Source organism: Geotrypetes seraphini, chromosome 1 (assembly GCF_902459505.1).
Source record: "Geotrypetes seraphini chromosome 1, aGeoSer1.1, whole genome shotgun sequence".
Taxonomy (NCBI): Eukaryota; Metazoa; Chordata; class Amphibia; order Gymnophiona; family Dermophiidae; genus Geotrypetes; species Geotrypetes seraphini.
The window spans coordinates 305550906-305574094 of record NC_047084.1 but is presented as its reverse complement, the minus strand read 5'-3'; the positions used below and the strand labels follow the sequence as shown (position 1 = coordinate 305574094).

General features: G+C 41.8%; 1 protein-coding gene across 1 annotated transcript in view; it reads left to right on the top strand.

Moving 5' to 3' along the window:
- Window positions 1–23189, top strand: part of LOC117367430 (protein O-GlcNAcase-like) — an 81178-nt gene that overhangs the window by 32570 nt on the left and 25419 nt on the right. Inside the window, exons 3-7 of the mRNA XM_033959962.1 lie at window positions 5274–5371; window positions 5561–5691; window positions 11574–11745; window positions 14742–14840; window positions 18024–18311. Coding sequence (XP_033815853.1) covers window positions 5274–5371; window positions 5561–5691; window positions 11574–11745; window positions 14742–14840; window positions 18024–18311 — 788 coding nt within the window. The remainder of the gene's footprint in view (window positions 1–5273; window positions 5372–5560; window positions 5692–11573; window positions 11746–14741; window positions 14841–18023; window positions 18312–23189) is intronic.

Here is a 23189-nt window from a genome sequence, read left to right as displayed (position 1 = left end):
TTTCTGTGAGTTTTTCATTGATTCTGTTGCTGGTTGAAAGGAGCCTAGCTACTGCAGGACGGGTACCTAAATGCAGCTAATGAAGAGACAAATCACTTAATTAAATAAGGGGGTCCTTTTATTAATGCGCGCTAACTGATTTAGCATGCGCTAAATGCTAAGGCATCCATTATATTCTATGGGCACCTTAGCATTTAGCGTGTGCTAATCTTTAGCATGTGCTAAATAGGTTAGTGCGCCTTAATAAAAGGACCCCTTATTTTGCTGTTACTGTGCATTAGTTTTAACCAATAATGTATAGCAAATGCAAAATTTGAACACAATTTAGTAAAAAAGGGGTTATATGAGTGAATGGGCTAGTTGGTTTTTTTTTTCTTAGATTCAAATTTAACTTGTTGACAGTTTTGGAGCATGAAGATTTCTAATAGTTTACTAGATCTTCACAGAGTGCCACCTGCATTCAGAGATCTGTAGTGAAGAAATCCAAAATGCTACAATTCAGAATGTGTCCATCCCAAATAGATTCACTTGTATATGTAACCGATCTCCCCCATATATTATTTTTAGCGTTTAATGATTGAAATTACAAGAATGAAATGAACTTTGAGCACCAATAATAATAATAATAATAACAGCTTATATACCGCAATACCGTGAAGTTCTATGCGGTTTACAAAAGATTAAGCAAAGGTACAAATTGACTGACTTCAAGAGGGGAAGAGGAAAGAGAAGTAATTATACAGGAAATTCATTGTTGAGGAGAAAAGTGATCAAAAGGACAGTTAGTCGCTATTGAGGGGAAAGAGATAAGTGGATCAGTTGTCAAGATGTTTTAGGAACAGGTGTGTTTTTAGACGTTTCCTAAATTCCTCATAAGTAAAGGGCGAAAGTAATTGTTCTAGGTCTTTACCCCATGATGCTGCTTGGTGTGAGAGAAGGTATTCATTTCAGTTTGCAACCTCTCACTGGGGGGGAAACGAAGTTGGAATGTGAACTTCTCTTGTGTCTGTTGGTTGAGAAGGAGAAAAGGTCAGTAATGTATTTGGGGGCAAGTCCGTGTAATGCTTTAAAGCAGAAACAGGCAAATTTGAACTTTACGCGTGCCTTCATCGGCAGCCAATGTAGCTGACGGTAGTAGGGTGTCACGTGGTCAAATTTTTTTAGTCCAAAGATTAGTCTGACTGCCGCATTCTGCAACAGTTGTAGGCGTCGCATATTTTTTTGGGAAATTGCCAAATAGGCGATGTTACAGTAGTCAAGCAGGCTTAGTACGAGGGATTGGACTAGGATTCTAAAAACCGATGTAACAAAATAAGCTTTAAGGGATCTGAGTTTCCAGAGAGTGAAAAATCCCTTTCTGATTAAGGAGTCTACTTGGTCTTTCATGGTTAGGCATTGATCCAGAGTTACACCTAGTATCTTTATGGAGGGCTGGATAGGGTAACTAAGGTTATTGATACAGAGGGGTGATTTAATGTCAAGTGGATGTGATGAAGCAATGAAAAAAGTCGTTTTATCTGAATTAAGTTTGAGCCTAAAGTTTGTCATCCATTGTTCCATCATGTTTATAGCTTCTGAAGCTTTGGGAATAGTTTCGGAGACAGAATTGGTGAATGGGATGATAATCATAAAATCATCTGCATAACTAAATAGTTTTATCCCTAGCTGGGTTAGCTTCATGCCCAGTGAGGACATGTAGATGTTGAAGAGCAATGGGGATAGTGGAGAGCCTTGGGGCACACCGGATGGATTGCTCCAGGTGTCGGAAAGCTCATAATTAAAACGAACCTGATAGGTGCGGGATATAAGGAAGCCACGGAACCAGTTCAACACCTTATCCCGGATACCAATGGCATCTAGGCATTGCAGCAGTTTCATGTGGTCCACTAGATCAAAGGCAGAACTCATATCGAATTGCATTATCAGGGCATTAAGGCCTTTACTAAACAGTAGGTGCAAATTGTCTAAGATAGCCGCAATTACTGTCTCCGTACTGAATAATGCAAGCACTTTATACAAATGAAATTAATTATAAAACAATAATATAATAAGATAAATTAAATAGTTTTATTAGTGTAAGAGGAGGTGCAGTGATAGACCAAGGGGGTCCGCATTTTGGAACGTGTCCCCGTTTGTGGGTTCTCTACCTGCGGGTTCTGAGCACTTCCAAGCTAGTTCACATATAATTTAAATTACTTAAATAATATATGGGGGAGATCGGTTACATATACAAGTGAACCAAGCTACCATTGGATCTACCGAGTATTAAATTTAATTCCACAAGTTAGATTTTGGCATCCCAAATAGATGACAGAATTGCTGATCCAGCGGGAGAAACAGAGGATTCCAGTGATTCTGGGAAACTCTTGGGAGGGGAAAGTGGATGGGATATACCTCCTTTCTGTGGTTAACAATCAGCACAGTTTACGTATTACGTGCAGGTGCTTATTTTCTACCTGGGGCAACGGAGGGTTAAGTGACTTGCCCAGAGTCTCAAGGGGGTGCAAAGGGAATTGATCCCAGTTCCTCTCAAGCCAGTGTGCTAGCCATTAGGCTACTCTTCCACTCCACTAAGAGATACCTGAACTATCTGTTAACTGAGTGATCTTGTGTATGTTTTTTGGGCTGTGTTCTTGAGACTATAACTCTGGCATACGATGTTTGATTTCTTGCTTCATGCTTCAGCAAACTTTTTTTTTTTTTTCGGGGGGGGGGGGGAGGGGGTTTGGAACAATTCAAGGTGTTGTTGTTTAAGGCTAATTCCTTAGGGTGTAGAAGCAGATTACTTTTCACTCCCAACCATTTTTACCAAGTTTTTAAATTCTTTGCTGTGCCCTTTCCTAGTGAAATGGAGAGCAGAAGGAGCCTACTGTCTAGACCAGATTCAAATCCTGATACTCCTTGTGACCTTGCAAAACTCGCTTCACTCTTAATTGCTGCCTTTGCTGAGAAAACAGGGTCTCGGGTCCAAAAATTGCTGTTGTTTGTCTGAATATGATACCATAAAAAGAGGAAGAGAAGCCGGACAATGACCTGTGCATTTTAATAATGACTAGGTCCTTGTCAGATAAGCAAGACTCTACTGTAAATTAAAAGGGGTTCTATATCTATCTATCTACTGTGTTTCCCTGAAAATAAGCCCTATCCCAAAAATAATCCCTAGGGACAAAGTTAGACAAGTTCCTGCTGAAGCAGAACGTACTGTCACCAACCCTCCGCAGAGTAGGGCTGTCGGGTGACAAACACAGGGATTCTGGCGTGTCCCCTCCAACCAGGGGTACCTTCAGGACTTTTTCAGGTGGCCCTGGGCAATTGCCTGGGCCTACGAGATGCAAGGTAAGTAAAAAGGTTTCACCATATCACCAGCCAAAACAAGTTCTTTAGGAAAGAATAAGTTGTTTATTCTGACCCACAGGTCAAAAGTATGCAACAGAAAACAAACATCACTTTTGCAGGTCATTCAACAAAAATAGTAGATTTGCAAAAATAAAGCTTTACTGCAAATTCAAAATAAATCAAAACTCCTTAGGCAAACATAGCCACAGCAAACTCTGGTAACAGTTCAGCTTTTCTCTCAGCTCACACATGCAGGCAAAATCACACAGCTGAGACAGATAATCTAATTAGCTTCAAGAACGGGAGTCACAGCAGGATTTCTAAAGTTCCAAAAACCAAACTTAACTATGTCAGTTGGAGCTTCAGGTTCATAAACTTGCTTTTAAATCCATTCCTCAGTTTGAAGCAAGTATTATTCTTACTCTCAAAATACTTATAAAGTTCAAACATATCTTAACTTCTGCAGGCATAGTTTGCACAGCAGAAACAAACCAAACATCAGCAAAAGAAAGAAAGAAACACAAACCACTAATGGTTTCTCAGTTGCTGCATTCTTTCATGCAACTTCCATACCTTCCGTCTGGCTTTCTAACATAGGGCCAGCCAGTTCTATCTCCATGCCTTCCACACGATCTAGAACCTGGTAGTTTGAAGTAGGCAGGATTTCCTCCAAATCCTGCATGGAATAATCCAGCACGTTTTCCTCTCCTGCTCTGTTCCACAGCTCTTCACCTGCCTTGAGCTGTGGGAGTGACTCGCCCTGGTCACTCGCTCCTCCTCTTCCTGCTTGACTCAGCCTGCTTTTAAACAGACCAGAGCCAATCCCCTTCAGCCTGTAGCGGGGGATGGGTTTTGGCTCTACAGCAGTTTTTCTCTGCCTAGGTTTTTCTACTGCAGCTACCTTCCTCGTGGCTTCACTAGCTGCTCTAAAGCCAGGAGGCTGTTGTTGCCAATCTGCCTGCCTCTGTTCCAGTTCACTATCTCTTTGGTTATGGGGGCAAGGGAGGTCAGCCTCAAGGTGAGTGCCAGAATCGATCTGGTCTGCTCTTCTGCATCCGATCCTATCAGGGACCGGACTAGTGCTGGTGCTGGGTTTGTCACAGTACGCAGGTAGGGCTAGTCTCAGTTAAGGCGCTGGTCTTTGACCAAGGGCCGCCGTGTGAGCGGACTGCTGGACATGATGGACCACTAGTCTGACCCAACAGCGGCAATTCTTATGTTTTTATGTTTAATGGTGCTTCAAATATAAGCCCTGTCCCAAAAATAAACCCTAATTAGATCGACCCCCAAAAAGCCTCTCCTGAATGTCCTTGACATTCCCCGACTCCATCCTTGACAAAAGTGCTGTCCGATTCACCGGCAGCAGCGCTTTCTCCCCATCCCCCCATGGGTAGCATCTTTCTTCCCCTCTCATCCATCCACTCGTTTAGCATCTTTTTATCCCTCTCTCCCATCCCCCATGCAGCAGAACCCCGCTGACTCACTCACCCATCCCGTTGCACAGCATCTTTCTATCCTATCCTCACATCCCCCTGCGCAGCAGAACACCGCCGACCCTCCCACCATGCGTCCAGCATACCTCTGCTCCAAACAGCAGCAGCGGCATCATTCTGAATAGGCTGCTTTGCGACCTTCCCTGTGCCACATCATTGATGACATCATCACTGATGCACAAGGGGATGGGTGAGAGGGGAGGAAAGATGCTGCACGGTGGGGGGGGGAGGGGGAAGAAAGGAAAGAGGAAGAATTGGGGTGGAGGAGCAGAAGGGAGAGATGATTGTTGTACATGAAAAAAATAAGACATCCCGAAAATAAGCCCTAGTGCGTTTTTTGGACCCAAAATTAATATAAGGCACTTTCTTATTTTCGGGAAACACGGTATCTATCTATCTATCCACATATACATGTAACTCAGTCTGACTTTGCTCTCACTATAGGATGAAAAGTTGGGGGTTGAACACATACATGTATGGCCCCAAAGATGACCTGAAGCATCGGCTGCTGTGGAGAGAAGTGTATACTCCATATGAGGCAGGTAGGGAGTGATGTATAAAAGTTTAATAGTGAAGATTTAAGATGTCTTTCCTCTTGTCTCCTGTATTCCGTTGGGCCAACCTCTTTCTCTGACTTTTTTGCTCTCCCTTTCCTTCATCTCTCTGTGTCTTACCTTCCTATTTTCCATGTCACCACTCTTTAACTTTCTAGTATCTATCTGATTTTACAGCTGGACTGCAGTCTCTGGTGCTGGCGGCTCAGCAACAAGGGGTGGAGTTTATTTATGCCCTTTCTCCAGGGCAAGACATTGTTTTCTCCAGTGCTAGTGATCATGCCTTACTCAAGCGGAAACTGAGGCAGGTACCGTGTGAAATTCCAACATTCCTGTGTGTGTATGTGCATGTAACCCATTTCTAGGTATGTAGAAAAAGGCTTACTGCAGGGCACACTGACTCATCCTTTGGTAATTGTGGGATGTGCATGTGCTATTCCATACTAAAAAATATCATTTATTTTTTATTTTTAGCACTGGGGGCAGGTCTAGGGGCAGAGAGTGGGTGTTTACTAGAGAATGACAAGGGGACACATTTTCCCCCGTCCCCCGCAGGAACTTATTTTCCCGTCCTGGCAAGTTCTTTTTCTGTCCCTGCCCCATTCCTGCAAGCTCTGTCCTCATCTGCACAAGCCTCAAACACTTTAAAATCATAAGTGTTTGAGGCTTGAGCGGTTAAGGCAGAGCTTACAGGAATGGGACGGAGATATAGAAAGTGACAAAATTCACACGGACAGGATGGGGAAATTGAGTTCCTGCGGGGATGGGGGTCAAATCTGTCCCCGTGTGATTTTCTAGTGTCTGCATTGCCACATGCTAAATGATTAGGTCCATATTCTCTAAACGGTGCCTTAACTTAGGCTTAACCAGTGCCTAAGTTACGGGTCCCATGGCAACAAGAGGGCATCCGCTCAAACTCAAGGGTGGGAGATTTCATGGTGACATCAGGAAATACTTCTTCACCGAAAGGGTGGTTGATCGTTGGAATGGCCTTCCACGTCAGGTAGTTGAAGCCAGCAACATGCTCGACTTCAAGAAATGATGGGATAAACATGTGGGTTCACTTTCAGGAATTGCTTAGGGCAGGGGTGTCCAATGTCGGTCCTCGAGGGCCGCAATCCAGTCGGGTTTTCAGGATTTCCCCAATGAATATGCATGAGATCTATTTGCATGCACTGCTTTCAATGCATATTCATTGGGGAAATCCTGAAAACCCGACTGGATTGCGGCCCTCGAGGACCGACATTGGACACCCCTGGCTTAGGGGGAGTGTTCTTTTAAGGGGAGGGTTCTTTTGAGTGGGCAGATATGTTGGGCCGACAGCCCTTTTCTGCCGTCATACTCTATGTTTATATTTTTCTCTATGTAAGTTAAGTCCAATATGCCATTTTAAAATGGTACTTAAAAGAAACTTCAAAGCACCTACTAGCACCTAAAAAAATGGTATGGGAATTATGCCTCTGGAGGCACCTACCAGCACCTAATGCCGCTGTAGGTATGGCCAATGAGGAAGTGGCATTAGACAGCTGTAGATGCCTCCGGAGGCGCGATTCACGCCAAAGGTAGGCAATGTATGCCTTGAAAACCTTGGCCTACATTTCTGGCGCCGACCTTTGCCAGAGGCGCAGTTCTCTAAACGGGGCTGTTGCATGATTGAAAATGTGATCAGTGTCCGCTTTAAGGCGGCTGCCGACAATGGCGCCAGTTAAGAGAATGCTGGCTTTACCTACATAATGGATGGCAATAAAGGCTCAGATACTAATGGAAAAATTAGCGCATGGCCATTAATACGGAAAACAGAAAATCTGAACATTTTATCCTAGCGGTGGGATTGGCCTGCATGAGGCTGTGCTAAAGTTTCTTTTCACTGTTTGGTAAAAGTGCGCCAGAGTTTGTTAAATTACACTAACATTATGTAACAGAGGTTTATTTTATTTTTAGCTCTCTAGTCCAGGGCATAGCACCTGAAATACTGGGTCCCTTTGCATCCTCGTTGCAGTACAATAGCAATAACAGTCTGCACAGAGCAAAGTAATTTAAAAAGCTTTTCAATATACAAGTCTTTGAAGTTTCTGGATAAATGAGTTGTTTAGCTTTACCCCCACCCCACCCTCTTCTTTTACAAAGCCACATTAGGTTTTTTTTTTATTGTCAGCCACGGCAGTATTAGCTCTGACACTCAGAGAAATTCTCTGAGTGAAAAAATATTTCCTCCTATTGGCTTTATATTGTATTGTATTATTTTACAAAATCAATAAAATTCTTTGAACATAAAAGGTATTCCCCCGTAACTTCATTGAGTATCCCCTAGTCTTTGTAATTTTTGATGGAGTAAAAAAAATCGATCCACTTGAATCCATTCTATATCACTCAGGATTTTGTATACTTTAAACATATCTCCCCTTACCCATTTTTTTCCCAAGCTGAAGAGCCCTAACCTCTTTAGTCTTTCCTCATATGAGAGGGGTTCCATTCCCTTTATCATCTTGGTCGCTCTTCTTTGAACCTTTTCTAGTGCCACTATATCTTTCTTGAGATAAAGAGACCAGAATTGAATACAGTACTCCAGGTGAGATTGCACCATAGAGCGATACAGGGGCATTATAACATTCTTAGTATTGTTAACCATCCCTTTTTAAATAATTCCTAGCATCTTGTTTGCTTTTTTGGCTGCTGCCGCACAATGTCATGGAAAGTTTAATCGTATTGTCTACAATGACACCCAGATCCTTTTCTTGGGCACTATCCCCCAAGGTGGACCCCTAGCATCCAGTAACTGTGATTCAGGTTATTCTTTCCAATATGCATCACTTTGCATTTGTCCACATTAAATTTCATCTGCTAAATGGACACCCAGTCTTCCAATTTCCTAAGGTCCGCCTGCAATTTTTCACAATCCGCATGCGTTTTAACAACTTTGAACAGTTTAGTGTCATCTGCAAATATAATCACCTCATTCGTCGTTCCAATTTCCAGATCATTTATAAGTAAGTTAAATAGCACCGGGGTGGCAAGTCAAATGTGCGCAAGACATGCGCGCGGACAAATGCACAAAGAAAAGTGAGCGCAAGACATGTAAGCATAAGACAAGTGAGCATAAGATAACTGCGCCAAGACTGCGTGGACAAATGGGAGCAGACAAGTTAGCACAAGACAAGTGAGCGCCAAGACAAGTGAGCGCAAGACATCTGAGTGCAAGACAATTCAGCGCGAATGATTTCTAGAAAAAGCACGAGCATGACATTTGAGCGCAAGACAACTGAGCGCAAGACAAGTGAGCGCCGGCCACGCGCTTTTGTCCCATCATCAGATATTATCATACAGGATCTTATAGTACAGGAATCTTAAAGTCCCTGCTTGAGGGCGGCAATCTAGTCTCAGTTCATAGTCAAATGCTAATGTAACCATGTCTCCTAATAGAGGTGTGTAACTTTCAGTAAGTTATGTTATTTACATTATTCTAAGTTTAGCACCTGTAATCATTTATTTGTGTTATGAAGTTCATTATCTCATTGTAGTTTTTGAGGTTAAAATAAAATAAATTCTGGACTCAGTAGTTGTATAGCATATTTATTTCTGGTTAATTGTGTCAAGATAAATACCTGTTATAGAGCAAGTTCTAGACCAGACCTATAACAGACACAGTCAGGCAGCGAAAGGAAGGTGGACTGTTCTGAGCAAGTATAAAAGGAGCAAACGTAACCAATCACAAAGATTCTAGCGAAGGGAGGGCGGGCTGTTCCGAGCATGTAAAAAAGGAACATACGTAACGAATCACAAAGATGCTAGCGAAATGAAGGCGGGCTGTTCTGACATGAGTCTTTGCACTCATTTGTCTGCTCCCATTTGTCCGTGCGCTTATGTCTTGGCGCAGTTATCTTGCGCTCACTTGTCTTTGCGCTCATTTGTCTTGTGCTCAGTTGTCTTGCGCTTAGATGTCTTCCGCTCACTTGTCTTTGCGCTCACTTGTCTTGTGCTCAATTGTCTGCGCCCTTTGGCTGTGTGCATTTGACTATCAACTTAGCACTGGTCCCAGTACAGATTTAAGTGGTTTATAATAAAAAAGAGTTTAGGAAGTTGATAGGATCAATGATAGAGGCACAGTTTACATAGCGATGGACAGCAGAGAGGAAAAAATATTCTTAATATTTGATGCCTTAGAAGTTGGTTCTTGTAACGTGGGGAGGGAGGCTGCAGACTAGAAGCACTGCTGCATCCGGAATTCCCCTGTAACAAAAATGTCAGCGACTTAGGACCGGCATGCTTAGCTGCCCTGTTTGACCCCCCTCCTAACACCGGCCCTGCTGTTCCGGACTTCCCCATCCCCACACCAGCTCTGCAGCTCCACCACCAACCAGCATCTCACACTTCCGTGATGTCAGCGGGTTGGCACAGTGTTCACTAGATGAGACTTCTGCCATTGGCCTGCCCCAGAACTCTTGATTCAGCAGACCCCACCTAGGCGGAAACAGGAAGTTACTGCTGAATCAAGAGTTCTGGGGCAGGCCAACGACAGAAGTCTCATCTAGTGAATGCTGTGCCGCGGCTGCCTTTAAAATAACAGCAAGGTGGAGCGGAGGGCAGGAAGGAAAGAAGAGGAGGTAAGCGTGGGGGACCGAAGCATCAGGAATTTTTGGGGAGGCCACGGCCCCTGTGCCCCCCCCCATTCCGATGCCTATGACCTCTGTGTTAGCTTTGACTCTTCCCTCCCCCTCTTTCTCTGCATAAATTCAATAGACTGCTAAAACCTGACATTTCTTTCTCTATAGCATCTCCAAAATTCACCCCTTTGTTTCTAACACACTACCAAAACCTTTATCCACCTTATCACCTCATGTTTAGATTACCGTAACCTGCTTCTCACGGGTCTCCCTCTAAACTATCTTGCTCCTCTTCAATCTGTTCAAATTCTGCTGCATGGTTTATATTCCGCCAGTGTTGCTACACTCACACTATCCATCTCCTCAAGTAACAGCATTGGCTCCTTATCCTTCTCCATATAGAGTTCAGACTCATCTTATTGACTTACAAGTGCATTCATTTTGTAACTCCTTGGTATCTCTCCACTCTCATCCTTCCAACAGCTGTCCTTAGGACCTCCTTGTGTCAGACAAGTCTCTCTTATCTGTACCCTTCTCCTCCACTGACAATTCCAGACTCTGTTCCTCTTATTTTGCTGCATTGTATGCCTGAAATAGACTTTCTTAGCTGGTACATCAAGCTCCATCTCTGGCTAAGCCCATCTTTTTGAGGCTGCTTGTAACTCCTAATTCCTATGCGCCTGTTCACCACCCATGTCTGTTTTAATCATTCCCATGTTAAGTAATTCCCCAATCCCTTATTTGTCCTATTTGTTCCTCTTGAATAGATTGCAAGCTCTGTAGAGAAGGGACTGTCTCATACTTGTTTAATGTACAGTGTTGCATACATCCAAAAGCACTATATAAAGATAATTATTAGTAGTAGTGTAGGGTCATGAAATGGTTAACTTGTTTAAAATATTGCTCTGGCCTACATAGCTGAAGAAAGTTTACAATCTATTGACTTCATCTGCCTAAAATGTATGTCCCTACCTTACCACATTGTAAGCTGAATAGATAAGAGTTTGAGCCATGATGTACCCTGCCCTTCTGTACATTTAACTGTAAGAGTTAGATAAGTGTCCTGCTAGTGACCTGCTAGTGTGAGCTTAGAACCAATGAGTGTTAAGAAAAGTAACACGTGAAAAGCTTTTTCTAGAATTCAGTTGTATAGCCAGAAAAATGAATAAATATCTCTGTAACTTCCTGGTTTCGACACTTCTGAGCCAGCTTGGAGCTCAGGGGTCCAGCATGCATGCTGTGAATAAAACTCTTGTACTTTCTTCACGCCTCTGACTTTGTGTGTCCAAGTGACCTTTCAGTAGTAAGAATCTATTGTCCTTCTTGAACACTGAAATCACAAGGCATTTATTACACTTTTGTTAATATTGTGTTTATGTGATTTTATGTCTGCTATTTAATGTGTGTTTGTGATAACCCGCTTAGATTCCTAAGGTAATGCAGACTATAAATATTTTAAATAAATAATAAAAATAGTGGGAACTCTAAGACATGGAATCATAACCCTCACCTTAAAGCACAGCATTGACCTGCTGTTCCCATTTGCTTGCTACGTATTAACCGAGGATATTTTTGGTTTCCTAGCACAGGTGGCTGACCTTGGCTGCAAGTCCTTTGCTCTACTGTTTGATGACATCGATGTGTCCATGAGTGTAGCAGACAAAGACATCTTTGCGTCTTTTGCACAGGCTCAGGTGTCTGTCACCAATGAGATCTATCAGTATCTGGGAGAGCCTCAAATTTTTCTCTTCTGCCCCACAGGTAATAACTTTATAGAACTGTTCACTACAAATGGGTCAGTAGACCTGTTATTGGAAGCAATAATTTATCCAATATTCCAGAAAGTCCATGATTACTTCCTTCTGTGGCTGGTACTAGTCACTTAGCTGAATGGCCTGGAGGCTTTATAACTGATGCGTTTTAATATTTTTCTAAGCAATGTTGGGGAAGGGCTGTCTGGAAAGATTTGCTCTTTGTGGATGGTACTAAAATCTGCAGTAGAGTAGACACCTCTGATAGTGTGAATAACTTGAGGAGGGATCTTGTGAGGTTTGACCATCCATCTAGAATTTGGCAGCGAAGACTTAATCGGCCTAGCCAAGATTGCATGTGTGTTGTTAACACTCTGAAAACGGGAGCAGTGGTAGAACTTTAAGCAAAAACCAAAATAATTTGTGAATATAAGTTGCCTCCTAATCAATTTTACAAATGGTTACAACTCCAACATTGCCTTAATGCTTTTCTAAGGTGTAAGCCTCTAAGCTCTTCTGTACCGAGTCTATTGTCTTTTATGACAATAATAACATCTAAAAAGGGGGTTGCTTCTAATTGGTACAAAATTCTGCAGGCCAATTCATTTTCTCATCCTAAAGGCACTGAAGCAACATGGCAATTTGATATCAAGATGAATGTTTCTGAGCAATGTTGGGAAAAAATTTGGACTTCCATTCACAAATCATTAAGATCAGTAGCAATTAAACAATCCATATTTTTTTGTATTCCATAAAGCCATTTAGACACCTTACAAACTATCTAAAACTAAAAGTGATAACTAATCAAGTGTTGGACATGTGAAAAGAAAGTCGGCATGAATATTGGCTTTGTGTATGGGAGACTATCGGTTCTTTGCTGGAAATAAAGGAATCACATTAAATATTATGGTATCGGGGCATTTTGGTTTTCTGCAGCCAATACCAAAGAATCACTCAAAATTATTAAGAATTTGGCTGAATTTGGCTATTAAAATTATTTTGCAACATTGGAAAGGCACATCAATTGTGGAGTATATAACCTGATGGAATATTGTTTGTTTAACTGCTAAATATGGGCAGAAAGATCCAATGCTTTACATAAATTTACGAAAATATGGGAGCCGCTGAAAAATATGGGAGCCGCTGATATCCTATAGTCATGCGCCTGATAAACCAAATGATTGACTGTGACTTGCCTCAATAATATGTACATCCATACTGTCCTTTTAGTTGTATTTATGATAGTATCAATGATCATTATTTAATTGTTAATTTGTTGTTTTTCTAATTCTGTTTGTTTTTGGTTTTTGTTTCATACATATGATCTAATTTATATTATATTGTGTTAGATGTATGTTTGATTTTTCTTTAAATTCCAATAAAAATTTATTGAACTTAAACCCAAAATAATTATGGAAAACACACTACTAATAAGTATTAGAGGGACTGCCACAATCATTCAAACAAAAACTCAACTAATAATAAAGAAATTGTGGAGAAAAACAAACCTCAATACAATGGTTCCCGGGCCGCAAGGTATCCAAAGGAACCCGTATCATCACTGGATGTAAAAAACTCTACAACATCAATATAACTCAATCATAAATCCAGGCTCCACGCCAATAAACTTCAAAAAGAAAGCTACAATAGGGGAAAAAATAGTTTTTTTTTAAAGAAAATGCTGCAGTTGGCATGAAACACACACTGACAATTCTGCCAAAATCTCGATGAAGACACTGTCCATAAATGAATGTGTTAAAACAGCACTTATCTCAAATAACTGGAACAGGACTTCTAGGAGACAGCCATTAAATCCAACTCTGTTATCTTGTCCCAACAGGGGTCTGCCTGTTTTGTTGCTTCAATGCACTGCATCAGGGATTGAAAGTAAAACTGGTATCAGAAACATACCTACACTCTGCTAATAATGTTCTCCAAATTGGCCCCTACTCTGAGAGACACGCTCAGCTCTTTCAAGCTGAGTGGGATGACATCACCATTGACCTGTTCCAGTTATTTGAAATAAGTGCTGTTTTGATGCGTTCATTTCTGGACAGTGTCATCATCGAGATTTTGACAGAATTGTCCCATATGTGATGATTTGGTATAGAAAGGGAACTCCAGTAACTTGAAACATGAGGATGTTACTGGCCAGACTTTATGGTAGATAATCCTGCAAACAGGATGGTTGGATAGGCTGGAGTGAGCTTGGATGGCAACTTTAGAATTTGGAACCTAGGACAATACCAGGTGGACTTTACAGTTCTTTTTCACTCAGAGGGTGGTGGACACCTGGAACGCACTGCCGGAGGTTGTGATAGGACAGAATACACTACAGGGTTTTAAAGAAGGATTGGATAAATTCCTGAAAGATAGGGGGATTGAGGGATACAGATAGAGGTAGAGATGGGAAATAGAGAGAGACCAAGGGAAATTTAAGGGTTCAGACAATGATCACCGTACAGGTCATGGGCCTAATGGGCCGCCGCGGGTGCGGACTGCTGGGCGCGATGGACCTCTGGTCTGACCCAGCAGAGGCAACTTCTTATGTTCTTATGACCCTGAAATATCAAAGAAGAGACAAGTTAATTTAATCATGTATTTGTAATGGGTATAACTAATGGGCAGACTGGATGGACCGTTCGAGTCTTTATCTGCCATCATTTACTATGTTACTATATTAAGTACCATATAGTACCTACATAGGCATGATTCTGATGCATTTTATTTAGGCACCAGTAGGCGTTATAACTTTAATGTTTTTTTGTCATTTTAAACAGAGTTTCTCAATTACAGTAACTCTTAAGTTTAGGCGCTGTTTATAGAATTTCCGCTAAAATGTTTTCCATACACACTTGGGCCAGCAAAAATTAGAGAGAAAATTGATCAGTCACTACCCTTAGCATAATCCAGCACTATGTGTTTTTGGAACTCCATCTTTTTGTGTCCAGGTCTTCCTTCCTTTCAGCATTCTTTCATCACCTTCTCTCTTTGCTGTTTCCGCAGAGTATTGTAACTCTCTCTGTTATCCCAGCTTGAGCAAGTCCCGATATCTCCAGACAGTCGGGGAAGAGCTGCACTTAGGGATTGAAGTAATCTGGACGGGTGAGCATGGTTGCCTGTAATCTTATTTGCCCCTCTTTCCACTATCATTGACATGTATTCTGAAAGGGAGCTAATCAATCATTTAAACTCTCCTTACTAGTTAGCTTTGTAACATCTGAGGAGTATTCCCCGCTATGCTGTACTGGCTTGAAGTTAGCTTGTAGCTATATGTTTATATGTTTATAAGGGTGAAGGCACTGAGCATGCTTTACCAGTGTGTATTTAAACTGGAAACTTTGTTTTGTTTTGTTTGACTGTGGATTTTGGTTCCAGTTCCTCCATTTTTTTTGTTTTGTTATACTTAGAATGTGAGGGTACATATTAGAGAATGACATGGTGGTTGTTACCCACGGCTAGCCACGGGTAACCCACCGAAACGGGGAGAGAAAAAATAGTGGTTGCTGTGGGGACGGGGACAAGGCTATTCACCGCCCCATGGAGTGGTGAATGGTCTTGTCTCCGCAGTGAAGCAATCACGGATCACACGGTCCAGCATCCCCACCTGATTACTGCATCCTGCGTCCTGCCATCTCCCTCCCTCCACCTCACTTTAGGTGCCGACTTTAATTCTTCTTCTCCCAGCTGCATGCTCTCAATAAGCTGCGCACGTGGCTGCTTGAGTTGTTGAATCTTCTCCTCTGATGCAACTTCCTGTTTTTGGTTGCGTCAGAGGAGAAGATTCAACAATTCAAGCAGCCACGCACGCACGGCTTATTGAAAGCATGCCGCTGGGAAAAGAAGAATTAAAGTCGGCACCTAAGGTGAGATGGAGGGAAGGAGATGGCAGGATATGACGATCGGGCGGGAGGGGGCTGCTGGACTGCGCAATCTGTGATCGTGCATGTTCTCTCACACTAGAAAAGAGGGAGTGAAAGGGAAAGAGATGCTGGGCCAAGGGGGTGAAGAGGGAGAGAAATATTTAACCCACAGGCAGGAAAGAAAGGGGAGCCAGATGCTGGAAGCAGAGGGGGGAGGGGGGGAAGAAAGATGGAAAGAAGCTAGATGGGGTTGGAGAGAAGAGACACATTGGTGTGGAAGAGGAAAATAAGGGAAATTTGGGCACAGGAAGGTAACAGAAACAGAGGGGAAATTATGTGCATGGGGGCATAGGGACAGAGACATAAAGGGGACATACATGGGGTGGTATATGGACACGGGGGGGGGGGCAATGCCTGATACAGAGAGGAGATATTAGAAATGGGCAAAATAGGAACACAGAAGCGAGATGGTTTGTGGGGATGGGATGGGGACCGAGCTTACAGGCCACAAAGGTAAGAGGGAGGGAGGGAGATGGTCGGACCGCAAGAGGGGTGCTGAAGGGCAGTAAAATGGAACAGACGCTGAAGGGGATGGCGAGAGGGAATGGTGGTGGAAAGGAATGGAACAGATGCTGAAGGGAAGTGGAGAGGAACAGACGTTGAAGGGAATGTGGAAGACAGAGTGGAGAGAAGACGTTAAAGGAAAATGGGGAACAGAGAGTAGGGAGAAGACGCTGAAGGGAAATGGGGAACAGAGAGTTGGGAGAAGATGCTGGAAGGGAAGAAGACAGAGATGCCAGACTATGGGGGGAGCGGAGGGAAGAAGATGGGTGCCAGACCAATTGGGGGGGGGAAGTGAAGGAAGAGGCACAGTAACAGAGCAAATGGAAGACGCAGAGAGAAGACAGATAGTGGATGGAAGGAGAAGATGAGGAAAGCAGAAACCAGACAACAAAGGTAGAAAAAAAATTCTATTTATTTTCTTTTTTTTGCTTTAGGATATTAGTTGTGTTGATGAAAATTTATAAACTAAGCCCTGCCAGCTGAACATCTCTTTCTCTAGTTCAGCAGCCAGAACTTTGATTTATAAGGAAAGAATAAGCTAAATATTGCAGTACTGAGGCTTGTATGGATGCTACGGGGATAGTAGTCGCGGGGACGGGGCGGGGACAGTGGTTCTGCAGGTACCAGTAGACGTTATAACAGGGGACAGGGTGGGATGGGGATAGCAGTCGCGGGGTTGGGGCGGTGACAGGGATGTTGGTCGCGGGGACGGGGACAAATTTTTTCCCTGTGTCATTCTCTAGTACATATTTAAAGTTATAAGTGTGCATTCAGCAGTCTAATTTCTAAGCTTACAATTTCTGAAAATAGCATGTAAAAGTTATGGGGCTCATAATCGAAAGAGAAAAACGTCCAAAAACCGGCCTAAGTTGGCACTTGGACGAACATTGTCCAAATATGTCCAAGTTCCGATAATAAAAACGGGTTTTGGACGTATTTCTAAACAACCTAGGCCTTCATAGTGCCGCTGAACGACCAAAGTTAAACGGGGTGTTTCAGGAGGAGTGTTGAGGGCGGGACTTGGGCTGGCTTAGACTTAGTCATACAGCATGTGTAACCGAAAGTTATACAACCCAGGATCGACGGAACTTGGACGTTGTGACTTAGACCCTGTAAAACATGGCCTAATCGTCCAGCACAGAGGCGGCTTAAGCCGTCTTGAGGGTGGGTTAGGGACTCATGGAGAGGAGGACCCATGCCCATAAGCCCCTGTAATCACTGCATTGATACTTAAACATGTGCACTCCCCTATACACCCCCAAAACCCTTTTGTACTGGCATATATAAGTGGCTCCTGCAGCCATAAGGGCTATTGGGGTGGTAGATAAGTGGGTCTAGGGGATTCTGGAGGTGGTTTGGGGGGCTCATCATGACCTATAAGGGAACTGTAGTGAGGAGAAGACATGGCACCCTTTTTGTGAAGTTCACAGCAGTTCCCTGTAAGGTACCCCACTATTTAGGTGTCATGTCTGGATGTTCAGTCCTTCACTTTGCAAACCCCTCCCACTTCCAATAGGGCTTGTTCTAGGCATTTTTGACTTGGACGAAAAGTTGGATGAAAATGTGGTATACGGATGGACGATTTAGCGACTTGGACGATCAGATCGGCAGGATGTATAGTTAATTGATTTTCGAAACAAAATTTGGGACGTATTTTACGAAAATGTGTCCTAGGCTGTTTTTTACTTTGGACGACTTGCGACTTAGACGAAAACGGACTTAGACGTTCCTTTCGATTATGCCCCTCCACATGTGTAAAGTTATACTGTATGTCCAATGTTTGCTGACTATATTTTCTATAGTCTAATAAGGTCCAGGCTACAGAAGGCTTAAAATGTTCCATCTGTTTCTGGTTTGCTAGGTCCAAAGGTTGTGTCCAAAGAACTGTCGCCAGACTCATTAGAAGATATAGCTGGAGTCCTTAGAAGGCATCCTGTGATTTGGGACAATCTTCATGCCAATGATTATGATTCTCGTAGGGTCTTCCTAGGTCCTTACAAAGGCCGTCCTACATGCCTGATTCCTATGCTCCGTGGAATTCTCCTAAACCCAAACTGTGAATTTGAAGCCAATTTTATTCCATTTAATACGCTGGCCACATGGCAGAGATGTGGAATGGGTGGTGGCAAGAAAAAGAGGCGAGAAACAGGTACCATTTGTTAAACCATCCTTTCTGTCTCTTGCCATTGCTTTTTGATAGTACCATTGTGCTGTATAACAAACTCCAGCAGCTGACCTAGAAAGGGGCACAGTGCATTAATCTAATCTAATACACAATTTATTAATTGCACTATACCAAAATGTTTCAAGGGGATTTATATGCAAAGAAGCTGTAAAATATATGGGAGAATGCAAAAGTAAACAATAATTAAAATATTATCATACCATGAATATTATAACAAGTCATATAAACAATGAAACCTTAAGTAATTGATGTTAGTTCTAATGTGAACAGGTAGATTATTCAAATTTGTAATAGCAGCATAAGCAAAGGAAGAGTTGAGCTGCTATTTATACCATACTCCTCTAATCTGTGGAAAATGTAGTAATAAAGTACCACATAATCTGGTGGAAGAATAATGCAAATGAGGAAAAAGCAAAATCAGATTATCTGAAGAGTCGGTCTGTAGTATGCAAGCTGATTTAAATTTAAGATTCATAGATGCTGAACCAAGATCCAAGATGGCTGCTGATGCAGGTCACCGAACAGACGCTGAAGCAGATAATTTCTAATTTCTGAGCTCCTTTTTTCGAGCTCTATTTTGTTTCCTAGCTATGCAGAAAAGAATGAGAAGGAGCACCGGTGGAGCCTCCCTGCGCTCCGGAACACCTACCTCCGGCAACATTGAAGCGCTGTTTCGGCGATTTCAGGGCACCATGATGTCGTCGGGAGGATCGCAGTTAGAGACACTCCAGGCGAACAGAATGGAGGTGTCTCACCGAAGTCTTGAGACCACGTTAAGCCCCGACGTTAGACCTCCTCCCTTGCACCCACGAGCAACCAGCTCCCCAGAGGTCGAGAGCCTACCGGAAGTCGGGATGGGCTCTCCCCTGGAGGCTGCGCGGAGCTGTGTTGGGGAAGCCGATTCAGGCTCACAGGCTTTGCAGGAGAGCCTGAATATGGACGGGGCTGTTGTAACAGCTGAATCTGGAACTACTCAGGCTGAGGGACGTGGAGGAGAGCGGTCGACTGGTGAGCATAGACTTTTGAATACTCATTTGCAATTTCCTACCATAGTTAAGCCCCAAGAAGTTACTTTAGATGCCTTGTGGGACCTGGTGGCTAATATGGTGAAAACAATAAATGTCCAGAAGTGCAAGTGGAGGGGAAAATAAAAGATCAAGAAAAGGAAATTACCTTAATAAAACAAGATATTGCTGACTCTAATATATCTTTAGATAGTATCAAAAATGAATTAAAATCTTCCAAACAGCTTCAAGAAACTTTAATTAAGGACAATGTGAATTTAAGAAGGAAGATTGAAACATTTGAAAATTTTTCATGAGGCAATAATATCAGATTGATTAATTTTCCACGAATTACAACAATTACTCCACGTGAGATGTTAAAACGATACCTGATGGAAATATTGGAAGTTCCTGAGGGTTCATTACCTCCATTTACACAGGTGTATTACCTACCCAAGAAAAATCAAATTCAACAACAGGAAGATAGCCAAGGACCAATAGATATATCGGCATTATTGGAATTATCAGATAAAGAAATGGCTACTCCTGCAACATTAGTAGCAACTTTAGCTCTAACAATGGATAAGAACTGGATTTTGAGACTTTTCTTTAAAAATAGAGTGAAAGAATTTATGGGACTTAAAATACAAATGTTCCCAGATTTAGCTAGGGACACACAAAGGCGAAGAAAAGAGTTTCTTATGTTAAAACCAGGAATTATAGCTCTTGGAGCAACTTTTTTTCTTCGATACCCTTGCAAATGTGTTATACAATATAATTCTCAAAAATATGTTTTCTTTGAGCCCTACCAGCTGACAACTTTCCTATCTCTTTCTCGGCTTGATAAGGAAAAGAAAGGAGGAGTATAGTATAATTAAGATGTCCATACCAGCTGACTTGCATTATTTTCCTTAATAAATATTTCTTTGTTATCCGTTTTATAATTACATTTTGGATCTTTTGTGAACTTGAGGTGATTTAAGTTAATTTAGTATCTTTGAATTTATAATATTATTGTGATTTTCTTTTCTTGACTTAATGCTTTCTGTACAAGTATATCTTGAATTGTATTATTGAAAATTGAATAAATAAATAAATTTAAAAAAAAAAGATTCATAGATGCTAATGCAACATCTTCATATCTTTTTAGACCAAAAATTAATCTAACCGGAGTATTCTGGAGCAACTGCAATTTTTTGATCAGTTTTGATGTTAAATTCAAATATAAAGAATTACAGTAATCAAGTGCATAATAATGTTCAAAAAAGCACAACTTCACTAGCCTAAGGGCTCCTTTTACAAAGCCGCGCTAGGGCTTTTACACGCGCGCTAGCCGCTACCGCCTCCTTTTGAGTAGGCAGTAGATTTTTGGCTAGCGCGCGCTAATTTGGTGAATGCGCTAAAACATTTAGCGCACCTTCGTAAAAGGACCCCTAAGTTTCCTCATAATATATAAATTCTTCCTCCATAAATTAGAAATTTGATCTTCAAATGGAAGAGAAGAGTCTAAAAGAATACCCAATAAAAAAAAAATATTGGCCATTCCCCTTCTTGACGCAGCATTAGTTTTGGGCTTGCTGCATCTTAAAATTCTGCATTATAGATTGTTAAGCCCAGAACACATTTTAGTAGAAGCAGGGACTTTAAGCAGGGACTTTAAGATTCCTGTACTATAAGATCCTGTACGATAATATCTGATGATGGGACAAAAGCACGTGGCCGGCGCTCACTTGTCTTGCGCTCAGTTGTCAACGCTCAGTTGTCTTGCGCTCAAATGTCATGCTCGTGCTTTTTCTAGAAATCATTCGCGCTGAATTGTCTTGCACTCAGATGTCTTGCGCTCACTTGTCTTGTGCTAACTTGTCTGCTCCCATTTGTCCACGCAGTCTTGGCGCAGTTATCTGAAAGCATTGAATATTCAGGTATTCTTGAATGTTTAAATGCTATGGCCAACTTTTTAAAAATAAAAATGACAACCACAGTGTTTAAATATGCACCTGGTTCAGTTCAAAACTGGTTTGAAGCACATTTCCAAACAAATTGTTTAAGTTACTGAGAATTATGGACACTGTACCATAAAAGCCTAGAAGTCACAAGACTATGGCGGTATAGAAAAATAAAGTTATTATTATTATTATTATTATCATATCACCTCTATCCCTCCTCTCTTCTAGAGTACACATATTCAGGTCTTTCAGTCTCTTCTTGTAAAGGGAGTCACACTGTTGACCACAAAAAAATTTGTAGTGTCAATTATATGTGAGTTATTGCTAATGTTAGCCGTGATCAAGCCAGAGGGGCTAAAGTCTAGAGCGGTGGTTCCCAACCCTGTCCTGGAGGACCACCAGTCGAATCGGTTTTCAGGCTAGCCCTAATGAATATGCATGGAACAGATTTGCATGCCTGTCACTTCTATTATATGCAAATCTCTCTCATGCACATTCATTAGAGCTAGCCTGAAAACCCGATTGGCCTGGTGGTCCTCCAGGACAGGGTTGGGAACCACTGGTCTAGAGAATACTTAATCACACCAAAAGAATGATCTTCAAGTAGGAGTATAAGGTAAAATTACTCCTAAAGTAAGGTATTCAGTTTATTTTCCATGGAGCTGATATGCAGCCATTGTGGTGACTGGTGTAAACTTGGAACAGACAAACTGTCCTGAATTTTATAATGGAATCCAAGACTGCTGATCTGGCTGTGTTATCTTTCATTCTTGACGTTGCTATAATTAGCTGAATATAAACTCAACAGGGAAGCAAAAATAATGTGAGAAGACACGAGCTCAAAACTGCTTGTTTTGTAGCAAGCCTGAAAGCAAAGGTGGGAGGCTAGGTGATAAGCGCAAGACTTCAGATGAGATGATAGCAAGAACAAGAACAAAAGTGTGAGTGATTGTAGAAACTCAAACCAAGTAGATCAAACTTTACTCCCGATACATTCTGTATGGCCCAACATTATTTATTGTAACATCATTTAACTGGGATGAAAGGAGGCTCCTCTGAAGAAACTTCAGATGATATTAAATACAGGGACGCAAATGATATACAAAGTTTCAAAGTTTGAAAGGGTTATGCCTATGTTTTTGAAAGTACGTTAGTTGCTTGTGTAATTTGTGTAATTTTTAAGTTGTGGTCTGTAATTTTTCTTACTATAAAAGGATTGGTCCCCTAACAATATGCTGCAGTTCGGTAATCATTCTGCCAGAATGATTCTGATCCAGCTTCTTGGGATTTCATAGTTTTACATTACCCAAATCCAAGGAAAATTATTTATAAAAAAGGATTTTTTCGGCAATGTTCTATCAAACTGCTAGGTGGTAGAATGAATTTCTCCACCTAACAAGATGTTAAATCCCTCGTATCAGATTTCATAAGTTGTTTAAAAAATTTACTTATTTCTGAAGGTTTGTTGTTTTAAGATAACTATTTTGGAATTTTGTTGTTATAGGCAACTTTTACAATTAGCTATGCTATTGTTTCTCAGTAATCTAATTCCTGGTTAATGCTCAGTCTCTTAAATTTTGTAAGCCACACTGAACTCTTGAGGTGAGTGTGAGATGTAAATGTCCTAATGTATGAGACCTAATGATAGAGGCTTGCAAGGTATTTGGTGAAGAATATGGTGTTTGTTCCATCAGTTAGGGCCAGAATATCAGAAATGGCTAATCCACTAGGCAAGTTTATAAAGTTAGCTAGGATGGCAGCAAACAGCAGAAGCAGACACTGGGGCACACACACAGTGGTGTAGTGAGGTTAGGAGGGGCCTGGGGCAGTGGCGTTCTCCCCCCTCCTCCCGCTGCGTGCATGCCAGAGCGAGCAGCATCTCCAATCTGCTG